Genomic DNA, 24,521 nt, shown 5'->3' with positions numbered 1-24,521 from the left:
TCTGCCCACCAGAGCAACAGCCAGCTCTACTCAACGCCAGTCCCTCCCATCAGGAAACTTGCACAAGCCTCTTAGATAGCCGCATCCACCAGAGGGCAGAAAGCAGAAGCAAGAAGAACTACAATCCTGCAGCCTGTGGAACAAAAACCATATTCACAGAAAGACAGACAAAATGAAAAGGCAGAGGGCTATGTACCAGATGAAGGAACAAGATAAAACCCCCAAAAAACAACTAAAGGAAGTGGAGATAGGAAATCTTCCAGAAAAAGAATTCTGAATAATGATAGTGAAGGTGATCCAGGACCTCAGAAATAGAATTGAGGCAAAGATCGAGAAGATGCAAGAAATGTTTAACAAATATTTAGAAGAATTAAAGAACAAACACCTAGAAGAATTAAAGAACAAACAAACAGAGATGAACAATAACATAACTGAAATGAAAACTACACTAGAAGGAATCAATACCAGAATAACTGAGGCAGAAGAACGGATAACTGACCTGGAAGACAGCATGGTGGAATTCACTGCTGCAGAACAGAATAAAGAAAAAAGAATGAAAAGAAATGAAGATGGCCTAAGAGACCTCTGGGACAACATTAAACGCAACAACATTCGCATTATAGGGGTCCCAGAAGGAGAAGAGAGAGAGAAAGGACCCGAGAAAATATTTGAAGAGATTAGAGTTGAAAACTTCCCTAACAAGGGAAAGGAAAGAGCCACCCAAGTCCACGAAGTGCAGAGAGTCCCATACAGGATAAATCCAAACAGAAACATGCCGGGACGCATAGTAATCAAGCTGGCAAAACTTAAAGACAAAGAAAAATTATGGAAAGCAGCAAGGGAAAATGACAAATAACATACAAGGGAACTCCCATAAGGTTAACAGCTGATTTCTCAGCAGAAACTCTATAAGCCAGAAGGGAGTGGCATGACATATTTAAAGTGATGAAAGGGAAGAATCTAGATTACTCTACCCCACAAGGACCTCATTCAGATTCGATGGAGAAATCAAAAGCTTTACAGACAAGCAAAAGCTAAGAGAATTCAGCACCACCAAACCAGCTCTACAACAAATGCTAAAGGAACTTCTCTAAGTGGGAAACACAAGAGAAGAAAAGGACCTACAAAAACAAACCCAAAACAATTAAGAAAATGATCATAGGAACATACATATCGATAATTACCTTAAACGTGAATGGATTAATTGCTCCAACGAAAAGACACAAGCTCGCTGAATGTATACAAAAACAAGATACATATATATGCTGTCTACAGGAGACCCACTTCAGACCTAGGGACACATACAGACTGAAAGGGAGGGAATGGAAAAAGATATTCCATGCAAATGGAAATCAAAAGAAAACTGGAGTAGCAATACTCTTATCAGATAAAACAGACTTCAAAATAAAGAATGTTACAAGAGACAAGGAAGGACACTACATAATGATCAAGGGATCAATCCAAGAAGATATAACAAATATAAAATATATATGCACCCAACATAGGAGCACCTCAATACATAAGGCAACTGCTAACAGCTACAAAAGAGGAAATCGACAGTAACACAATAATAGTGCGGGACTTTAACACCTCACTTACATCAATGGACAGATCATCCAAAGAGAAAATTAATAAGGAAACACAAGCTTTAAAGGGCACAATAGACCAGATAGATTTAATTGATATTTATAGGACATTCCATCCAAAAGCATCAGATTACACTTTCTTCTCAAGTGCGCAGGGAACATTCTCCAGGACAGATCACATCTTGGGTCACAAATCAAGCCTCAGTAAATTTAAGAAAATTGAAATCATATCAAGCATCTTTTCTGACCACAATGCTATGAGATTAGAAATCAATTACAGGGAAAAAAACACAAACACATGGAGGCTAAACAATACGTTACTAAATAAGCAAGAGATCACTGAAGAAATCAAAGAGGAAATCAAAAAATACAATGAAAATACAATGATACAAAACCTATGGGATGCAGCAAAAGCAGTTCTAAGAGGGAAGTTTATAGCAGTACAAGCCTACCTCAAGAAACAACAAACATCTCAAATAAACAATCTAATCTTACACTTAAAGGAACTAGAGAAAGAAGAACAAACAAAACCCAAAGTTAGCAGAAGGAAAGAAATCATAAAGATCAGAGCAGAAATAAATGAAATAGAAGCAAAGAAAACAAGAGTAAAGATCAATAAAACTAAAAGCTGGTTCTTTGAGAAGATAAACAAAACTAATAAACCTTTAGCCAGACTCATCAAGAAAAAAAGGGAAAAGACTCAAATCAACAGAATTAGAAATGAAAAAGGAGAAGTTACAACAGACACCGAAGAAATACAAAGCATCCTAAGAGACTATTACAACCAACTCTATGCCAATAAAATGGACAACCCAGAAGAAATGGGCAAATTCTTAGAAAGGTATAACCTTCCAAGACTGAACCAGGAAGAAATAGAAAATATGAACAGACCAATCTCAAGGAATGAAATTGAAGCTCTGATTAAAAATCTTCCAGCAAACAAAAGTCCAGGACCAGATGGCTTCACAGGTGAATCCTGTCAAACATTTAGAGAAGAGCTAACACCCATCCTTCTCAAACTCTTCCAAAAAATTGCAGAGGAAGGAACACTCCCAAACTCATTCTATGAGGCCACCATCACCCTGATACCCAAACCAGACAAAGATACTACAAAAAAAAGAAAATTACAGGGCTTCCCTGGTGGCGCAGTGGTTGAGAATCTGCCTGCTAATGCAGGGGCCACGGGTTTGAGCCCTGGTCTGGGAAGATCCCACATGCCGTGGAGCAACTGGGCCCGTGAGCCACAACTACTGAGCCTGCGCGTCTGGAGCCTCTGCCCCACAACAGGAGGGGCCGCGATAGTGAAAGGCCCGCGCACCGTGATGAAGAGTGGCCCCTGCTTGCCGCAACTAGAGAAAGCCCTTGCACGAAACGAAGACCCGACACAGCCAAAAATATAAATAAATAAATAAATAAATAAAGTAGCTATAAAAAAAAAAAGAAAGAAAATTACAGACCAATATCACTCATGAATATAGATGCAAAAATCCTCAACAAAATACTAGCAAACAGAATCCAATAACACATTAAAAGGATCATACACCATGAGCAGCTAGTTTTTTCCCAGGTATGCAAGGATTCTTCAATATACACAAATCAATCAATGTGATACACCATATTAACAAATTGAAGAATAAAAACCATATGATCATCTCAATAGATGCAGAAAAAGCTTTTGACAAAATTCAACACTGAGTTTTGATAAAAACTCTCCAGAAAGTGGGCATAGTTGGAACCTACCTCAACATAATAAAGGCCATATATGACAAACCCACAGCAAACATCATTCTCAATGGTGAAAAACTGAAAGCATTTCCTCTAAGATCAGGAACAAGACAAGGATGTCCACTCTCACCACTATTATTCAACATAGTTTTGGAAGTCCTAGCCACGGCAATCAGAGAAGAAAAAGAAATAAAAGGAATACAAATTGGAAAAGAAGAAGTAAAACTGTCACTGCAGATGACATGATACTATACATAGAGAATCCTAAAGATGCCACCAGAAAACTACTAGAGCTAATCAATGAATCTGGTAAGGTTGCAGGATACAAAATTTATGCACAGAAATCTCTTGCATTCCTATACACTAATGATGAAAAATCTGAAAGAGAAATTAAGGAAACACTCCCATTTACCACTGCAACAAAAAGAATAAAATACCTAGGAATAAACCTACCTAAGGAGACAAAAGATCTGTATGCAGAAAACTATAAGATACTGATGAAAGAAATTAAAGATGATACAAACAGATGGAGAGATATACCATGTTCTTGGACTGGATGAATCAATATTGTGAAAATGACTATACTACCCAAAGCAATCTACCGATTCAATGCAATCCCTCTAATTACCAATGGCATTTTTAAAAGAACTAGAACAGAAATCTTAAAATTTGTATGGAGACACAAAAGACCCCGAATAGCCAAAGCAGTCTTGAGGGAAGAAAACGGAGCTGGAGGAATCAGAGTCCCTGACTTCAGACTATACTGCAAAGCTACAGTAATCAAGACAATATGGTACTGGCACAAAAACAGAAATATAAATCAATGGAACAGGATAGAAAGCCCAGAGATAAACCCACGCACCTATGGTCAACTAATCTATGACAAAGGAGACAAGGATATACAATAGAGAAAAGACTCTCTCTTCAATAAGTGGTGCTGGGAAAACTGGACAGCTACATGGAAAAGAATGAAATTAGAACACTCCTTAACTCCATACACAAAAATAAACTCAAAATGGATTAGAGACCTAAATTTAAGACCGGACACTATAAAACTCTTAGAGGAAAACATAGGAAGAACCCTCTTTGACATAAATCACAGGAAGATCTTTTTTGATCCACCTCCTAGAGTAATGGAAATAAAACCAAAAATAAACAAATGGGACCTAATGAAACTTAAAAGCTTTTGCACAGCAAAGGAAACTACAAACAAGACGAAAAGACAACCCTCAGAATGGGAGAAAATATTTGCAAACGAATCAACGGACAAAGGATTAGTCTCCAAAATATATAAATAGCTCACGCAGCTCAATATTAGAAAAACAAACAACCCAATCCAAAAATGGGCAGAAGACCTAAATAGACATTTCTCCAAAGAAGACATACAGATGGCCACAAAGCACATGAAAAGCTGCTCAACATCACTAATTATTAGAGAAATGCAAAGCAAAACTACAATGAGGTATCACCTCATTCCGGTTAGAATAGGCATCATCAGAAAATCTACAAACAACAAATGCTGGAGAGGGTGTGGAGAAAAGGGAACCCTCTTGCATTCTTGGTGGGAATGTAAATTGATACAGCCACTATGGAGAACAGTTTGGAGGTTCCTTAAAAAACTAAAAATAGAACTACCATACAACCCAGCAATCCCACTACTGGGCATATACCCAGAGAAAACCATAATTCAAAAAGAGTCATGTACCACAATGTTCATTGCAGCACTATTTACAATAGCCTGGTCATGGAAGCAACCTAAATGCCCATCAACAGACAAATGGGTAAAGAAGATGTGGTACATATATACAATGGAATATTACTCAGCCATAAAAAGGAACAAAACTGGGTCATTTGTAGAGACTTGGATGAATCTAGAGACTGTCATATAGAGTGAAGTAAGTCAGAAAGAGAAAAAGAAATATTGTATATTAACGCATATATGTGGAACCTAGAAAAATGGTACAGATGAACCGGTTTGCAGGGCAGAAATTGAGACACAGATGTAGAGAACAAACGTATGGACACCAAGGGGGGAAAGTGGCGGGGGGGGGGATGGTAGTGTGATGAATTGGGAGATTGGGATTGACATATATACACTAATACGTATAAAATGGATAACTAATAAGAACCTGCCGTATAAAAAAATAAATAAAGTTCAAAAAAAAAAAAGCTACAGAAAAAAAATATGAGGGAAAATTATTGAAGACATGAAGTGGGGAAACGTGGGTCAGTTAGCAATGTAGTCATTATGTTCCCATGTGATAAGAATGGACATAAAAGAAGACTTAATGGAAATACATAAAAATATTAACTGTGTTACCTGGGGATGGGGAGGTGGATTTAAAATTGTGATTTTCCTTGTTTATGCTTTTATTCAAAGTGTAATATTTTGTAATCATAAAAAATATTACTTCATTTAAACAAAACCCAATATGTGAACATTCTCAAATGAATTAGGGGTAGTCTTTCTAATTATAAAAGAACGCATAATGTAAAATAATAGCCCCTCATGTGCATTTAACATATGCGTTTATCTGTAAAAATTCAGTTTATAAACAACTCTTCAGGAGCATATCTACTGCATACAACAAAGGGCAAATATATTGTGTTTGAAACACTCCAGGAAGTAAATCAGTGCATCTTTAGAAATGACAATATTCCCATTGTGAAGAGTATTCCAATCAAAGGTTTTGACAGAAACAATAAATGGAGACTAGTTCCTACTACAAAAGGTATTTCAAGGTAAGATAATCATGATTAACTTGTAGGGTCTAGGAAGTCTCAGTGTTGTCATAACTTGCATTTGATTTTCAACCCAAATTGAAAATCATACAATCTTTCTTCCTGTCAAGGCAGCCTTTTTGGTATAAATGACCTGTTAGTGAGATTGAAGAATGTGGTGTCAGAGGACCTGTCAGATTCAAAACAAACCCAAGACTATTCTGGCAAATGAGAAATAAAGTTATGACACATATAACTTGGGAAAACTGTCAAAGGGAAGGACGTAGAGCATTTGGCAGGCTGCTTGTAAGTTACACACATCGCTGGAATAATGACTTCCCAGGTCAGGGTTACGAATCGGAGGCCAGGACAAACTCTATAACCACATTCATCTCTTGTTCCCTAGTGTGAAATGATCGTTCGCCGAAGAACAAAAGGTACCCCAATGCACTCGGCAATCAAACTTCTTGAGACCCTCAGCCTATTGATTTGTTTATTACACTGAGGCGCTGGGTGCAGAATGTTAAAACCTAAGGTTCTAAGATTCTAAAAGACATTCTAAGTGGATATTCTGAGCTGGGGGGAAAAGAAAAAGGAAAAAAAGGGAGGGGGAATAAAGGAAAGGCAGTCTCATTAAAACTCCAAGCAAACATCCCTGTAATAATTAATCCTCCTCCCCTCCCACCCCCAATTATATGCAGCTTTCTTTACTGAGCCTCCACTTTTGCCATGGACATAAACAGCCCTCTGGGGTACAAACGTGGGGCTGAGGAACATTCACAAAACAGAGGTGGGAGTTGGGACACAGGGCTAAGGTGGCACCAGGAGAGAGGGAGGGGAGATCTCTGCAAGGAGTCCAGCACAGGAGGAAACCAACACCCTGTAGACAATTTGGTGTCATGAAGGACAGAGGCTGGAACAGCCACTTGCAGAGGCTGAAGCGGGAAGGAAGATGGGAGAGGGGGGTTGGGACGGTTAAGAGGGGTGATTGGGGACAATTCAAGAGGTGCTGGGACTTGGGGACCTGAGAAGATCCACAGCCTACTGAATATTAAAGAGTTATAGAAACGGACAACCGAGTTTAGAACACTCCAGAAAAAGCCCCGTTTTTAAAAGACTGGCTGTGAGTGAGCTTGGCGGACCAGAGGGGTCAGAGCAAAAATGAAATTCCAGCTGCTTCTCTTCACTATTGCCTATCATGTCCTCTTATAAAGACCACTCACAGTGGTATCCTGTACTAAGCAAAACATAATTCTGCAGTTAAAGTCATCATATGCTGCTAAAATCATCAGTCATTTCTAGGCCCACACCACTGAGAAAGAACTGATTCGGTTATTCATGCAATTCTTGGCAGGCACTGGCCTGAGTGCTGAGGTATAGCAGTGGGATGACAGATGCAGTGGAGTTGAGAGAGACTCAGGTGATTCTAACATGTTAGGGGCTATGATGCGGAGAGTACAGGAGGGGTATCCGGCTCAAGCTCAGGCTTCCAGGAAGATGTGGCGTCTGTGCTGAGACCTAAAGGATGAGTTCCAGTGAACCAGCATAAAAACATAGCACAGAGATGATTCCAGGGAGCGGGAACAGCACGTGCAAAGGCCCTGAGGCACAGGATATGTCTCTTTAGCAGGACTGAAAGCCATTCGGAAGCCTCTGGGTTCTCCAGGTTTTGGATTATCTGCTCCTCTACTTGCCTGCAGGGATGAGTGTGGACAGTATATTTTGTAATCCTTTGAGGAAATGCCTGGTCTCCTCATTCAGCTGCAAACTCATCTAAGCACCTTCCAGACTCTACAGTGAGCATGTGATACCAACGCTGCTAGGAGCTCCACCCAGGGTGCTGAGAGAGGTGCCAGGAATATAGACTGCGGTGAGGGCCAGCCCTAGTGCCTTTATTCCTCCTCTCTGGGGCATCAGGAAGTCCTCTGCCCTCAAGCCATCTCAAGACTAGAGGGGCCTTGTCACTCACTGCATCAGGACGGAGAAATGTGGCTGCAGAGATCCTGGCATAGTCGAGAGAGGCTCTGAGGGAGAGCCATTCTCTCTCCTGGCCCTTGGGATAATTCTGCTTATGGGACATAACAAAGAAGCTGGATTAATCCCTCCAGGCAAGTCCTGAGCAGACTGTGCACACCCACTGAACTGGGTAGCTCAGGAGGATGAGGATGAGGACGGGGAGAGTTCTCAGACCTCCTGGACTCAGGCTAGACACCAGGCATGTGAAATCCAGGTCCTCTCCTGGGTCCTCAGAATCATGGCTAAGACACAAAGAGAACTTGCCCAAATCCCCTCCTTCCTGGTACTTCCCCCAGCACATTTTCCAAGTACTTTATCATCCACTCTGTCAGCACAGGCTTCAGGGCCAGACAAGCTGGCTTCAAGCTCAGGTCTGCCTTGCTGGGCACTGGAGCAGCCCCTGCCAGCCACTGCCCCTCACTCTCTGCCTCTAATCACAGTGGGTTCTCAGACCCCCTCCAAGTCTGGCTCCCGGCTCACCTCTGGGCCGGCTCAGCACAGCCTCAGACATTCCGCCCTGCTCCTTGGTCTGGATAACTCCTTCTCATGCCTCAAAATACACCCACACCTCCCTGACCCTTGACCAGAGCAGCTCCCCATTATGTGTGCCCCTGCACTCTGCAAACACTCCCTCATCCCTGTCATTGCCGGGTCCCCAGCAGGGTCTTGGGCACACAGCTGGCGTTCAATGGTTGTTGGATGCATAAATAAAGCAAAGGCACTAGGCATCTTACTAACCTCTCCCAGTCTCAACTGACTCAGCTAGAAAATGTGGGTAATAATACCCACCTCACAGGGCTGTCGTAAGGCTTACATGAAATAATGTGAACAAAGCACTTAGCACTGTGCTTGGAACAGAGTAGGTGCTCAAAAAATAGTAGCTACAATAAAAGAAGAGTCCTCTATAACAGCCCTGTGAAGCAAATTCCACAGGGATCATCAGCCCCATTTTAAAGAGAAGAGAGAGCTCCAGAGAGGTTTAAATGATTGTCCGTGACCCATGGGCTTTCCCCCCGCGGCCATGCAGCCTCCACACTGGGAGAGGCCACGAAATGCTCCCAGTGGGCTGTCTTCTGCATCCCCTCTCTCAAGCAGCCTCCTCTTCAGTCAACATTTAGGGAGCTCTACCTGGGGCGGGCACCATGCTAGGTGATGGGAAAGAGGATAAATCAGGGACAGCCTTGACCTTAAGGAGCCATGGCCTAGGAATCCACATGTTCCCCAGAACCAATTCTCTCCTTTTATGGAAATAAAACCCATGCCTTATAGCTGGGCACAAAGATGACCAGAAGAAAGACTGCACTAGAGCTAAATGTGGCCATTTGTCTGAGCTCTGGTAAAGGGGAGGGGTGCAGAGGGATGTGTGCCACCTCTAGGGTCATGTCCTGCCCTTACCCTCTCCCCGCTTCCTCCTGGCTGGAACAAGATGTGAGCTCTCTTGGACCAGGAAGCCAAGGTGACAACCTCGTTAGGATGAAGCAACAGGCTAGAAGGAGGTTGGGTGCCTGACACCATGAAGTCGCCACACCAGCCCTCTCTACCTGGACAGCTGGCTCCACGAGAGAAAAACACGTTTCTGTCTTGTGTAAGCTTCTATTATTTCGGGTTTTTGCTGGAGCAGCTGAATCCACATCCTAGCCAATTCAGGAGCCCACGGTCCACTGGGTCAGTACAGTGTGTTGGGTTCTGCGGGGGCAGGTATACACACATCTGCTTTCTTCGCCTGCTCCAGGAAAAAGCATGGGCTTCCGCACCTCTGAAGGATCGGATGGGCATGACGATGGAGGCTCTGGCAGCACATTCAAAGCAAAAGCTCCAACGACTTGAGCTAAACACCTTGGTGGTACCCACCCACCTCCCACACCAGCCCTGACTATGGACAGGGGGCCAGGATCTGCTGAGGGATCCCTGTGCATGAGGCCAGGCACTGGCCAGGGACCCCGCTTCAGGCATCCACCATGTACCTCACCCCAAAGGTGCTAAAGTCCAGGCTTTCAGGCTAACTTTGGAATAGTTAACTCTCCCGCATGCACTTATGGACATTTCCCTTGCATTATCTGAGACCATGGGGGACAGTAGCTAAGCAGAGTTCTGACACCTTGTAAATTTTGCCTCCTCTTATCTGTAGTGAAACCACCAAGCCCTTCTTGTTCTTACTGGAAAAAAAAAAAATGCTGCTGCCAGTCTCTGACCTCTGCTTCATCTGCTGCAGTTTAGAGACGTGAGAATGTACATCAAAGACAGACAGACATGGTGGAAATCTCATCCATTTGCCTTCCCATCCAAGCCATGAAGATCTACTAGTAGGAATAAAGCCTTAGCTTTAAGTGCCAGATCGTATCGGATTGTGTTGTGATGTCAGGTGCTGAGCCAACATGTTTTACTGGATTTGTTTTGTTGACAGAGAAAGCAGGGACTGGAGATGCTCAGGAAGCGTGGCTCCAGGGACAGGTGTGCAGTTCACCCCACTTCTCAGAGGGGCGTCTCCTTCTAGAAAGGTTTGGTCCCATGTTAGGCTTTGTAGGAGAGTTCAGAGATGTTCAAGAAACATTTGTTTCCTTTTGAAGTTGGTACAAAGGAGAACAATTGTTCTGCTCTTCTGCAAACCATCTCTGTATCAGGGATGGGACCATGGTGTGGTTCAGCCACATATCTGGTTAATGAAACCCACACGAGAATCTGTAACATCATACACCAGGTGCGGTGTGAACTGCCTCTGATTCTCCCAGGCATCTATGAGATTGGGAGTTCCCAAAGGTGGGGTTACATCTCACCACCCTTCTGCACACAATTCAAACCAGTTCAGCAACTTGGCCTGACCTATTATGGATCAGGCAGTGTTGCAGCAATTAAGGGAGATAGAACAAAAAGATAGGACATCATCTCTACGTTCAAGGGGCTTACAATATGAGACAAAACTTACATGTATGTAACAGTGAAGTTAAAACAAACAAAAATGTAATACCAAGATATGTGGGAGCCTAGTCTAGGCAGAACTAGAGAGATTTCATAGAGGAAAAGGGAACGGAGCTCACCTTCTACGGTGAGGCAAGAGAATTCAGATACATGAAAGAGATGGATAATCCCTTCAAACAGCAGGGGGAAAGCTGGATGGTCAGGAAAGAAGAGAGCTGGTTTGGGCTACGTTCTCCTTTCTTTCAGGGCTCCATTTCTTGGTGGTGTTATTTACACTGCCTCCGTGCTCTGACTATCAAGGGGGGAATGATTTGTTCCTATTCCTGATGTTTCCTGCCCAGAAGGCAGCTTCAGGTGCACCACACTCCTGGCCTCTCTCGTGCCCTCATCTGATTAATGAGTTTGGGAGGAGACCCTGCACGTGTGCAGGCCAGCCCCTTTGCTCTCCTTGGGATCTGCCTGCTAGGAGCTTGTTCTCTCTGTCCCTCCTGCCACCAGAGATACAGGGCAGACCCTCACAGGGGTAGGCTTGTGCTGGTCAGCAACACAAGGGTGGGTCTAATCCTGGGGCTTAATATTGGGAAGCCTTCTTGGATGCAAATATAATGCATATTCTCCGATATTAGCTTTATCACAAAAATAAAAGGTGATATTTTGACTGGTACCCATCTTACATATTATCTCTCTCTTGGTTCAGAACTCTGGGAGAGATGTATGCAGATTATGAAGCACCCCTGCACCCAACTCCCACCCTCTTCATTTCTCAAGCTCCTCTAATCTTGCTTCTGACCCTATACTCAGCATTACTCTCACCGTGGTCAATAACCCTTTTCCTGATAACAGCCTAAAAGATAGTTTTTAGTCCTCAACATATTAAAGCTCTTTGATTCTAAGATATACTTAAGTTGTTTAGCATTTTTTATCTCTGAAATCAGAAGATGCCTTACAATCAATGATATGTCACAGTTTAATGGTAGCATTGTTTCTCAGTGGGCCATAGAATACTGGTGTGTCTTATCATCCGTGGCATCTTCTAGTCACTGAAATGTGGTTCTGTAGCATTTGAAAATGCCCTTTTCTGCCCCTCCTTGGCTTCTGTGACATCCCACTCTCCTGGTCTCTCCCCCTCTGATGGCGGTCCATCTCGGACTCCTACATGTGTCCCACATTAACTGGTATTCCTTGGGGCTCTGCTCTAGACCTTGTTGCTTCTTACCCTCCTCTCTCTCCTTGAGTTTTCTCAGCCTCTCCCTTAGCTTCAATTGTCACCTGGATCACAATGATCCCCAGGTTTATACCTCGAGCTTCGATCTCTCTTCCGAGTCCATAGAATCTCCCACTGGATACTTGAACTTAGCTCAAATCCACAGATTCAAAACTGGAACCGGTCCTGCTCCCAGGGAAACCTGCCCATCCTCCAGTGTTTCTCCTCCCTGTGAAAGTTGTCCAAGTCATTGCAGACTCCACCCTCTTGCTTGTCTCCATATTCAATAAATGACCAAGCTCTGATAATTTTATTTATCAGATATCTCTTGGATCCGTCTACTTTTCTCCATTCCCACTGCTGTTAAGTCCGTTCAGGCCTGTCTTATCTCTCAGCACCCTCCTCACTGGTCTCCCTGCCTGCTATCCATCCTCTTCACAGCAGCCAGGATGATATTTCTAAACACAAATGCGATTTCGTGACTCTTCTCTTTTAAAGTCTTTGCAGATGCTGCCCCTCTGCCAGGGAACACTCTCTCTTTAATCCCCTATCCTCAGCACACCCCGCTCCCATGCACCTGGTAGAATTCAGTTCATCATGGAAGTCTCAGCTCAGATGCCACCTCTGTCAGGAAGCCTTCCTTGATTTCTTCTGGCTGGGCTGAATTAGGTGCCTGTCTTATAAGCTCCCATAGCATCCTGTTCATACTCTTATTACAACTCTTGGCACTCTATTATATACGTGAAACTGCATATTCACTTGTCTGTTTCCCTGGTGAGACTGTTAGTCCTATGCCAGGAGTGTATGTTTGGTTCACTGTTGTATCTCCAACACCCAGCACTACACCTGGCATTTTTATGGAATGAACTAATCAATAGATCAATGAAAAGATGGGTCTGAGTGGAATAATGTAAGGTGGGACAGGATTTGAAAGACTATGAGTGACTTAGGATGGATGACTTTGAGGACAGGACTGGCCCCCAGTCCAAGTGCAAGAACCTTGGTGTCCTCAGGTGGCTACATTGTCAGCCTGACTCCAGAAGGAATTTGCTGACCTGCTCAGAAAAACTCCTGTAATTCACTCTGATCTAGCTTAATGCTGAGCTGAAAATTTATGGACCTATTTAAAAAGAAGAAATAAAAATGATGGATGTTAGAAATTACCCTATGATACAAATGCTCTCCTTAAAGGAATTAAAATTTCACCCCAATATGGGTCACCAGCCTTCCTCCTGGAGACTATACTGCGTCTGATGAAACAATGTTGACATAGCTATCTGAAGGGGGGCCCACACATAAATGGTTACATTAAAGCAGTGGCTTGGAAACATCATGACAATTCTCCTTCTGTTCTTCACAACTGCAGTTAGATAAAATTAAATTAGCCAAATGTCTCTCCACGAAGTGAACAGATCACAAATCTTCCACTGAAAGCAGGTGATAATTTTCCAGGATGGCTACAGATAAGAATTCAAAATTGACTTGATTTTTCCCCTTTTGTTTATAAAAGGATATGTGTGCATTGTAGAAAATAAATGAAATATATTGAAAAGTAGAAAATATTGGCTCTTAAGACCACCGTGCAGAAAGCTTCAGTTAACATGTTGGTACACTCTCCATCTTTCTTCCACTCATATGCATTTTTATGCAGTTACAGTTACTGCATATATAGTTATATATTCTGCTTTTTTCTCCACTTAACATTATATTTGAAACATTTTGCATTCCAATCAAACTTCTTATACCATCATCATAACAACTGCCTTGATTTACCATATTTTTTGATTTAACTAGTCCCCTCTGTCTGGGCTCTAAAGTTATGAGAATTTCCTTTAGAAAGCTCTATTAACTCTGCACCTATTTTTTCTACCCAAGTTCCTATTCTTTCCTTTGAATCCTAAATCTCTGTCTTGAGCCCTGGCTTCTTTTCCCAGTTCCAGACCTGCCTTTCTGAGTAGCTGTTAAACACTCCACTTGGATACCCCACTGGCCTTTAAACGCAACAAGTCAAACCGAGCTCATCACCTTTCCCTCTCACCACCTCTTCCTCCTGACTGGCTTCTTCTGTTGCCGGTGCCTCCATGTCTCCACCCACCGGAGGTCAGTCCCCTCTCACCTCCCTGTATCTGCTCCCCACATCCTATTATTTACAACCTTTCAGACTCTCCTCCCAGAATGTCTCAGCCACCTGACCCTTCCATGCCAGATTCAGCAAATACAGGTCACCCAGTTAAACCTGAATTTCAGATAAATGGGTACATTTTAGCATACACATGCCCCATCAATATTTAGGAAATACTTCAGCTAAAAATTATTCTTTGTTTATATGAAATTCAAATTTAACTGGATATCTGTGTTTTATTTGGCAGCCCGACTCCTGTCTCGGTTTCTCCTGCCCACACCATAACACCTTTCATCCTTACTATAAGCCGCAATCACCTAATGGTCTCCTTGTCTCTATGTCAAATTCATTAATTTTTTGCAAATCACAGCTCTAACAGTGTCACACTTTACTCACCACCCTTGGTGGTTTCCCACTACCTAGTTCCTCAGGCTCACATTTAGAAACGTCAACAGGCTAGCCCAGATCTGCCTCTCCAGCCCACGTCCCACCGCTGCCCTTCAGGGTTCTCAGCTCCAGCTCCACATCCTGGAGGTTCCCCCTCTCCTGCTCTCTCTGGCTCTTCCTCCCCATCTCCCTTCCACCACCTCACTCAGGCCCTCATGATTTCTCACCTGAGAGCAGAGGGGCAGGGACAGCCGCCTCGTCCCTCCTCATCCATTCTTTTGGAGCCTCCGTGTGCCAGGCGCTGAGAATAGCAGAAAACAAAGCCGATCGAGACAACTTCCCAGGGCGCTGGTATGCTAGTGAGGCCAATTGTAGACTTGAACTAGCCGCTCACCCCACACGGCCATGGGAATTTGAGCCTCCATGCCTCCATGCCTCTATATTTGTGGAACCTCCATGCCTCTATATTAGCCTCCATGCCTCCAATGCCTCTATATTTGTGGAACCCAAATCTTCATGTCACTCCAATGTTTAAAACCCTCTCTGGGCCCCTCATCCCCCCAAGATAAAGTCCAGCCCCTTATTCTGGACCATGGGGCCCTTCACAGCCCAGCCTCTGCCTTTCAATTCAATTCAGTTCAATTCAGCAAACAGCCCCCAGTACCTTCCATGTGCTGGGCCATGCCAGAGATATGAAACCAAAGGACCTCAGCTCATAGGCGACAGATGAGTAAACATGCAGTTGATGCAGTGTGATGGTCTTAGCAGAACCACAGGAGGCCTTGGAGACTTAACCAGTTAGTGGCAACTCCTGCAGGGAGTTAGTGCAGAACTGGGGTTACAGTTAAATCTCCAGTCCCAGGTCCAGGGCTCTTTCCACTACTCAGTGTAGCCTGGCAACAAAAACGTCTGTCTTGCCCAAGACGATGAACCAAAACAAAACAAAAAGATACAAGATGATCTGAGATTAAAATATAAATTACGTATTAAAATGCAAAACCCATAAAACTTACTCCAGGGATTCTAAATCACAGTGAAACAGGAGCATTTAAACACTGCACTTATAAGATGGAAACACAGAGAAATGGATCACACTCAAGCTGAGCCCCGATGAAAGCTCATCCCTCATTTACATTGGTCAACTAACACAGAACTGAGATAACAACTTACTTGCTGATGCTGAGAGTACCACTGGGGCAGGAACAGAATGAGCACCTGTGACTTTTTTTTTCTGCTATCTATGAAAAACTAGAAGAAGATTACTTTTAAAAAATCTAATGAATAAAATGCACAGGCTAAAGGCTTGAATTTATTTCAAAGAGCCAAGAAACGAAATTAGAGAAGCCACGAAGTGATTTCTAAGAGAATTCCAAAAGGAGATTAGGAGGGTATCACCTCAAAAATCATGCAGAGAACCTCAGAGGGAAAGGAGAACACAAGAGATAATCTAGTATATTCTCTGTCCTCAGGGGACAGCATGGCTTTCAATCCAGGAGAGAGATCATCTGTGTTTGTGGGACCATGTTTTTAAACTGCGGGCTGAGGGCAGGTCAAGTAAGTAATTCAGTGGGTCATGACAGTCAATTTCTTTTTAAATGAAAGTGAATAGAATCTAGTAGAAAACACGAGGTTGCATTTCATGCAGCAAGAGTTAAGTGCTGAGTTTTATGTATAATTGTGTGTGTGCACATGTGTTTATTAGTTCATAATACAATATACATTGAGTCAAGAAAGTTTGAAAAACACTTTTCTAGAAAACTTTTATTAGAAAGGGTTTTATTTTAAACACATACTAAGCACATTCAGTTATGAGTCCTGACCCTTTTCCTTGTTTTTGGCGTCTGTGCTAAAATTAAACAGAGAATGGGGGTGGAATGTTCGAACTGGAAGGAGGAAACAAATGAGCAGAGTGTAAATGAGTGAACTGATAACAAGAGACTAGAGACCAAAGGAATGAGACGGATGAGTTCTGGGCTTTTTCCAAAAGCCTCCTGTTTTATGGTAACTAAGGATTCCCTGGCTATGCTCATTGGATCCCTGGGTACACAGTAGCTGCTCAATAGTTACATGTCCTATAACCTTCTGGAAGCACCTGCATTCTCACTATGGTAATAGTTGCCAAGCAGTGTGACTGGTGCCTTTTAAATAATGTCCGTCTCCTCCTGGAGGAGCTCCTTGCAGCAGCTCCTTGAAGGCTGGGCTCGTGTTTGATCCGCTGATGCATCCCCACCTCCATGACAGTCGCCTCAATAAATTTCAGTTGGATTGAACTGAAAGGCATCCAAGGACAGTAAAGATCTAGTTCTAATAGCTATTGGATGCTTAAACCCTCTCTACAAGAACAAACTGATTTCAGTTCACTGAGCAGAAGGTACTCTAATTAGAGGAAAACAACAGCAACAAAACCCTGAAGTTTCCAAGGGAAAAAGAGCTTGGACTCTCTTACACCTCTTGGCCCAGAGGTCAAGTTCATTCAAAGGACGTGTGTTATCCTTTTAAAGAATAAGAGCCTCTTGAAATGTCAAAGATTCTTTAGGACGTCAAGCGTGGACCTACTTTCGGGACCCAATCTGGCTCCTGGGGATACCTGCTTTTTCAAGTCTGGACAGCTTGAGGGCAGTAACCACTTTGAATATGAAGCTGCTGAGCTATTTCAGAGGCCCCATCCACGCTGCTGGCTAGAGCTGGCAGGATGCCCAGGAGGGCCCGGGGCGGAGGGCTGGACTTGGAGAAGTAGTCAACTGACCAAATAAATCAAAATTGAACCAAGCCCTGGTTGCTTCCCCGCAAGAAGCCCAGGCTGAGCAAAAATGAGACGGGACTGGGAAGTAATCATTTGCCTTCCTCACCCTCTGCACCTCTTCCTACCTCCATGCCTAGGTGTCCAAACCCAACCCCTAATAGTGCAGCTGTTTAGCTTGGGGCGGGGGTGGGGCATGGTGAGGTGTCGATAAGGAAGCCCTGAGGGCTTCCCTGGTGGCGCAGTGGTTAAGAATCTGCCTGCCAATGCAAGGGTCATGGGTTCGAGCCCTGGTCTGGGAAGATCCCACATGCCGTGGAGCAACTAAGCCCGTGCACCACAACTACTGAGCTTGCGCTCTAGAGCCCGCGAGCCACAACTACTGAAGCCCGCATGCCTAGAGCCCATGCTCCGCAACAAAAGAAGCCACCGCAGTAAAGCCTGGGCACCGCAACGAAGAGTAGCCCCCACTGGCCACAACTAGAGAAAGCCCGCGCATGGCAACAAAGACCCAACACAGCCAAAAATAAAATAAATTAATTAAAAAAAAAAAAAAGGAAGCCCTGAGCGTGAATATGTAAGGGAGATGGCACTGGTCTGAGGCTAGACTCCTTGGAAAGGCATATGGTGAGCTATCAGTGAAGGGAATGGGTGAAAGATACCCTACACCAAAGGATCAAATTCAAAGGAAAGCCCACTAGTCACTAGTGACTCTTCTTCCCAGCCAGGCAAATGTCCTGAGAGAGCTATCACTAAAGGAAAGTCCTCTTTATTGGGGACACTGATTAGTATTAAAGGTAGAGATAAGTATGCTTTCCCTGCAGTGATACTAAAGAAATGGCTTTACCCTTAATGTGTGCTGTTCCTTACACACAGTCAAATCTCATGTCTCTATGGATGAGAAAGGCAAGGAACAGAATAATAATCCTGTCTGCAGAGTTCAGTGGACACTAGGAATCCAAAACTTATTTCGACAAACAGTTTCAGCCTCCATCCCCCACTGAATCTCTATCCCAGTCTCCCTCCCACCATCTGCCGGCACACACTGAAGGAATACAAAGCATCCTTGGGTTAACCTGAGTAGAATATAATCAAGAGGGCAAGTTGGCTCAGGGTCAGGGGAGAAAAGAGGCTGCATATCATATACTCTCAAATCAAGCAGAAACAGAGTTTAGGCTTTAGAAGAAAAATGCTACCTATGTCTTGATACTTGGTTTGAATCTCAAGTCTAACTTCAGTGTAACAATGTCTCCCTGCCTCAGTTTCCTAAGAAAGCACACCCAAAGATAAAAAAAAAAAAAAAAAAAAAAAAAGTCCACAATGTCTAGCAGTGTCTGGCAATTGAATGGGCCAGCAAACTACATACTAACACTGGGAATGAAGTATTGCTAAATAGATCAGAGCAGAGGTTCTGGAGTCAGAGGGACCCCAGGATGCTGGCTCCATGGACCTCATCAGCTATGAAGACTTGGGAAAGTTCTCCCACCTCTCTGAGTTGCCAGTGTCTCATCTACAAAATGGGGAAAATAAAACAACTTCATAGGGTTACTGTAAAGATGAACTGAGAATCTGTATGTAAAATGCCTGATACAGAATAGATGACCATAAATGATGGGTATTATTATGAGGGCTTGCCCCCTCAGAGAGGTAAACATGCCCCCACTAAAGAGCTGTTCTGCAGCTGCCTCAGGCAACCAGATGAATCTCTCAAAGGCCACTGATGCTCAAATACCAAATACCCACATGTTCCCCCATGTCATTCCTCCTCCCCCCACACGCCCTATTACAGTGCATGGCACGCCGCCTCTCAAGTTTCCAAGTGAGAGACCTCACTCATTGACTTCCCTCTCCTCCCACAGCCAAACCATCATCAGGCGCTGTTGATTCTACTTCTTAAATATGTCAACTCCATTTGCTTCTCTCCCTCTGCCCACCACAAATATTAGTTCGGGGCTCCACCAACTTGCCCCTAGATAACAGGTCTCCAGGCTCATCTCCCTGCCCCAGCCTTCCCCCTTCAATTAACTCTGCAACTACAATTATCTTTCTAAAGTACAAATCTGATCGTGCCTCTCCCGTGCTTTAAACCCTTCATTGGCTCCCCAAAATAAAATCCAAGTCCCTTAACATGGCTTCCAGAGCCTGCCATGATCTGCCTAGCGCTCAGAGCTCCCTTCCCAGACTCATCTCTCACCACACCCCTCCTTGCTCTGCGTGTTCCAGCCACACTGAGTACGTACACTTGTACAAATGAATCATGACTTCTCTCTCTCTCTCTGCGGTGATTTCACACATGCTTTCCCCTCTGCTCAGAATACTCCTTTGTCCCTTCCCTTCACCATGTTAACTCATATTCATTTTTTAGGTTTCAACTTAGAAGTCATTTCTTCCAGGAAGCCATCCCCAATACCTGAATCCCAGGTTAGGTGTCCCTTCCACTGTATACAAATGTCTGCTAATTTGTTCACCTCCCCCCAGTAGAGCCCCTGTAGGACAAAATCCATTTCTGTCATTGAAACATCCCAACTGCTTCAAACATTGCCTGGCACAAGACAGGCACTCAGATATTTGCTGGATAGATGTATGGATGCCAACCATTGGTCCTGCCCTGTGGAGCCATTTCTGGTTGAAGGCAGCAACTAAACTAACTCCAGGTACCAGCAGGTTTCCATCCAGCAAAGGCAACACCTACCTAGAATGGCTACCACCTCGTCATCCTGGATCACCTCCAGGGAGCCGGAGACCACAAAGCAGAGGCTGTCGACACTCTCTCCCGCGTGGTAGATGAGGTCCCCGGGGGCGCAGTGCACCGTCTGGAACTCCATGGCCAGTGCCCGCAGGCAGCCGTCGCTGGCCAGCCGGAAGGCCGGGTGCTCCTTGAACACCTTGCGGTTCAGGTGCACGCAGATGTCAGCTCTCATGTCCTTGGGGCAGATCTGCAGGACCTGGCCAAGCATGGGGAGAAAAAGTGTCAGGATCCTCGGTGTGGCCTCCAGCTCACTGCTTCGCAGGAGGGAAGCAACACCCACTAGACTAGACCGTACTTTTCAAGGCACCAATGGACAAGACAGCTGCAGTGACCCCAAAATCTGTGCTAAATGCTCAGGACAGGGGCCTGAGTCGGGGGCTGGGAGTATGTGGGACCCTTTAGACAGGAAATCCGGGAGGAGGTGACAACTAAGCTGACATCTACATAACGTGTCAGAGGGAGCCCTATGAAAGAAGAACATTCCAGCAGAATAGCCAAGGCTGTGAGGAGACCTGAGCAATAGCCAGTGTGAATGAGGGGAAAGGTGGGCATGGGAGACGAGGTTTCAGGAGAACGTCAAGCACGAGAGCATGTGGAGACTTTTAAACTATGAAAAGATCTTGATTATGATACTGAGTGTAATGGGGACACGTTGGAGGACTTTGAGCAGGGGAGTGGCAGGGGATCCTCTATATTTTAAGACGATCATTGCAGCTCCAGAGTGGAGTTAGAGGGCCAACTGTAGGCTGGCAGGAGTGGAGCCAGGAATCGAGTTAGCTCCCTCCTGCAGGTGTCTGGATGAGCAGTGAGGGGACTTGGACTGGGTTGCTGGCAGGGAAGCCAGTGAGAAGTAATCCAATTCCGAATGTATTCTGAAGATACAGCTGACATGGTCTGTTGATGGACTGAAGGTGGATGTGATTTGAAGAAAGATATTAAGTAATATTTACTGAGCACTTCCTACGTGCCAGGCATTGCTAGGCACTTTGGAGTCATTCATTCATTTCACACACATCTACTGAATACCTTATTGTATGCTGGGAATCATTCTAGGCTCTGAGGATGTAGTGCGAACAAAACCCCCTGCCTTTGTGTGACTTACTATCTAGTGGGAGGGGACAAATAAAAAGCAAAATAAGTAAAATTTAGTGGTTAGGGCTATTTGCAAATAAAAAGCAAAATAAGGAACATTTAGCAGTAAGTGCTAAGGAGAACAATGAAGAAAGAAAGCAGAGGGAAAGTCAGGAGGGTTGTGATTTTACATTTTCAAGCTAATTGAAATCCTCACATACACCCTATGATGTAAGTGCTATTATGGTACCATTTTACAGATGAGGAAACTGAAGTACAGGAAAGATCAATAACTTGCTCAAAGTTGCACAGCCAGGAAACTGCAGAGCTGGGCTCTCCAACTAGGTAGTCTGACTCCAGAGACCAGTTTAGATACAAATCACTTCCTATATGATAAAGCTGCCCAAAACAAAAGGGCTTGTAATTTGACTCTCAGCGTCTAGGAACTCAAGGCAAAATGGGAACTCTAAGAGGCCATGTGGGTCTCATATTCCAAAGAAATAAAAATTTCTCAGCCTTTCCTATGGAGAGAAATATTTCTCTGGACTAAATTTTTGGGAGAAACCATTCATAGATCCTTACGTAGCAAGCACGAAGTAACGCAAGAGGACACCTTCAAGTGTACTTTTGCAGAGAAATCAGGAGTGTTCCTAAAATAATCCTTTCTCCTGTCCTAGCCTGTGAACAAAGCTGGGGGCATAAAATCAAACGTGCTAAGTGAAGACATTTCCTTGGGGTGCTGGTTACTTCCCCACCCCTGCTTCTCCGCCTCAGCACAGGCCATTTGCCTCTGCATCCGGTGCTCACCTCCGAATTTGGAAGTCCCTCAGCCTCCTTCAAAACCCAGCTCAAATCTCACCTTGCCCAGGACAGCGCTGCTCCAATCCCGCCCCTCTGCATGCCCCCATGCTCTGCACTGGAAAGAGGAGGTCAAACAGTTGAAATCCCAGTTCCTTCCTCTCCAAGCGACTTAACTGCTCTGCACTTCAGCTTCTTCTGTAAAAAAGCATGCTGCTAACGTTGCCTTATGAGGATTGAATGAAATTGTATCTACCAGTACACATCCTCAGGACAGCACCTGGCCCCAGTAAGGGACTCAATAAACGCAGGTCCCCGTCCTCTATGTGCCTCTGCATTCCTGCTCTGGGGCTGTAGGATGCCAAGGAAGTGAGCATGTTCTCTGGGAGCGGGGATGGAGGACTGACTGAGGCAGAGGAAAACTCAGACAGCCAATGCTTGGGCAGAGCGCTCACTAAGTACTTCTCCTTCAGGTTCAGTAAAACAAGACTCCTGTAGAAATGCAGGTTTAATCTGGATCCTCTTCTCTCCAAGCAGAACACCAGGGAGTGGGGAACACTTGCTTGTCATGTCAAAACTGTGCCCAGTGGTTTGAAACAAAGATTTGTTCTCTAGGTGATTTCACCTTTAAATATTTCCTTTCCCTTGGGCTGGGCTTTGCTGGCAGAGTGTGGAGATAATGCTTTATTCATGGGCACTGTTCCAGAGCCACGGGAAAGCGCGTGTGGAGAGGAGAGGGCACTTGGAGTGAAGAAATTACACTCTCACGGCCATCAGCATCTCCATCATTCTTCTGTTGGCTTCACACTGGCGGGGGCTCCTGAACGCCTCTCTCTGAGGTGGGGTGTCAGCTCAAGACCCCGCAGCCTTCCTGGGCCACCTGCCCTTCTACTTGGTTTGAGGAGAGACCACTCTTGCTGATCTCTGAGGCTTCGAAGGCCCCAAGGAGATGTCACCACAGAGGTTCATGGAGTCTCCCTGGGGGAGAGGAGGGGTGGGGGCAGGATGAAGCATGGATGCGAGAACAGGCTTTAGGATCAAGCAGATCTGGATTCAAGTCCTGGCTTCCACATGTACGAGTCGTGTGGACTTGAAGCTATGCTCCTTTCCCCAAGTCTTCTTCTTCTAACTTGAGCATAGAATTCTTCAGAGGATTCCATGAGCTGCTGTGTGAAAGTCCTGGTACGATGCCCGGCACGTGACAGGGCTCAGTGCATGGGAGCTGTCATGTCTGACGTTGTTATCACAGCAGAGCAGCAGGTCAGCCTGAGGGAGGCTTTGAAGTCCAGGAGGTCAGAGCCAAAAGGGCCTTAGAGGTCAGCCTTATTCTTAAAAGTCATCTAGTTTCCATGTGTCACAGACAAGGAAACTGAGGCTCAGAGGGACCAATAATGTGCTCAAGGTCATCAGATAATTACCGGTAACACCGGAGTTGCCCAGCACTCCCACCCTTCCACCGCACACACATCGCCTGGTCATCACCGACCGTTCTGACCTGGATTGGAGGGGAGGGAAACCAGGGAAGGGCTCAGAACCTTGGGACTGGCTTTCTCCCCAGGAGCTGCCTGCCAAGGAAGAGCGGCCACCCCAGGCCGGGCTGGGCTCTGCGCTGAGTGTCACAATAGTCCCTCTTCCATCTGGATCAGCACGTGGGGCAAATCCCAGAGCCCTCCAGGGAGACAGCAGGGAGGGGAAGGGAGGGCCAGTGCTGATGGGTGCTGTCTCCCATGCAGCCACCCAGCCCAGCCCTGCAGTGAGGGCAGGAAAGGGTTTCTTTCCCAACAACCAGATTTACAAAGGCATCCTGGCCCCTGGGAAAGGGAGCCCCAGGGCTGAGAGATCAAAGTTCCTTTCTGCTCCATCAGCTGCCAGGCACCCACAGAAGCTACAGGGGCCTGGTTGAGACAGCAGAGCAGAAACAACAGGCACAGTGGCGCCAGCGGTTAGCAAAGCCAGGGGTGAAGTCCCACCCAACCGATGACCTGCCTGTCTGAGAAATGAGGACAACCACCTGGACTCGTCCTTCTTCCCTCCAGTACATGTGTTAAATTAAAAACAACAACAACAAAGTAATAGTAGGAAAAGCACAAGCTTTGAAGTCGGACAAAACTGGGTCCAAACCCTGACTCTGCCATTCTTAACTCTGTGACCAGGGGCAATTAATAAAATTAATTGGGTTGCTGTGTCCTCATCCCTTCAATAGAAATAAGAGTGGATGCCTCCCAGGGTTGTCATGAAGCCTAAGTGAAGCACGAATGCCGGGCCAGGCATGTGCAGTTGTGCAGTAAACATCTGTTCTTAATGCACCTTCAAGACAGGGTAGCTGGTTATTGTTGTTATTATGGCAGATATTCAATAGAGTTAAGGTATTGTTCCTTTTAAGTTGGGATCAGTTAAATTTAGTTAAATTTCCCCAATTAAACTGTCAACTCTCAACTGACTCTTCCAACGGAGAAAGGCCAGGAGCATGGAGAGCTGATCCCCAA

At 44.8% G+C, this 24,521-nt stretch overlaps 1 protein-coding gene across 2 annotated transcripts in view; it reads right to left on the bottom strand.

The window, feature by feature from the left end:
• The window catches only part of KCNH1 (potassium voltage-gated channel subfamily H member 1), a 416,616-nt gene that overhangs the window by 98,434 nt on the left and 293,661 nt on the right, over nt 1-24,521 (bottom strand). For both annotated transcript variants that reach the window (XM_068538430.1, XM_068538431.1), the window contains exon 9: nt 20,110-20,362. In XM_068538430.1, coding sequence (XP_068394531.1) covers nt 20,110-20,362 — 253 coding nt within the window. The remainder of the gene's footprint in view (nt 1-20,109; nt 20,363-24,521) is intronic.

This window comes from Eschrichtius robustus, chromosome 3, assembly GCF_028021215.1.
Source record: "Eschrichtius robustus isolate mEscRob2 chromosome 3, mEscRob2.pri, whole genome shotgun sequence".
In the NCBI taxonomy this organism is placed as follows: Eukaryota; Metazoa; Chordata; class Mammalia; order Artiodactyla; family Eschrichtiidae; genus Eschrichtius; species Eschrichtius robustus.
Note: the sequence above shows the minus strand (reverse complement) of the source record. Positions and strands in the feature narration are given on the sequence as shown.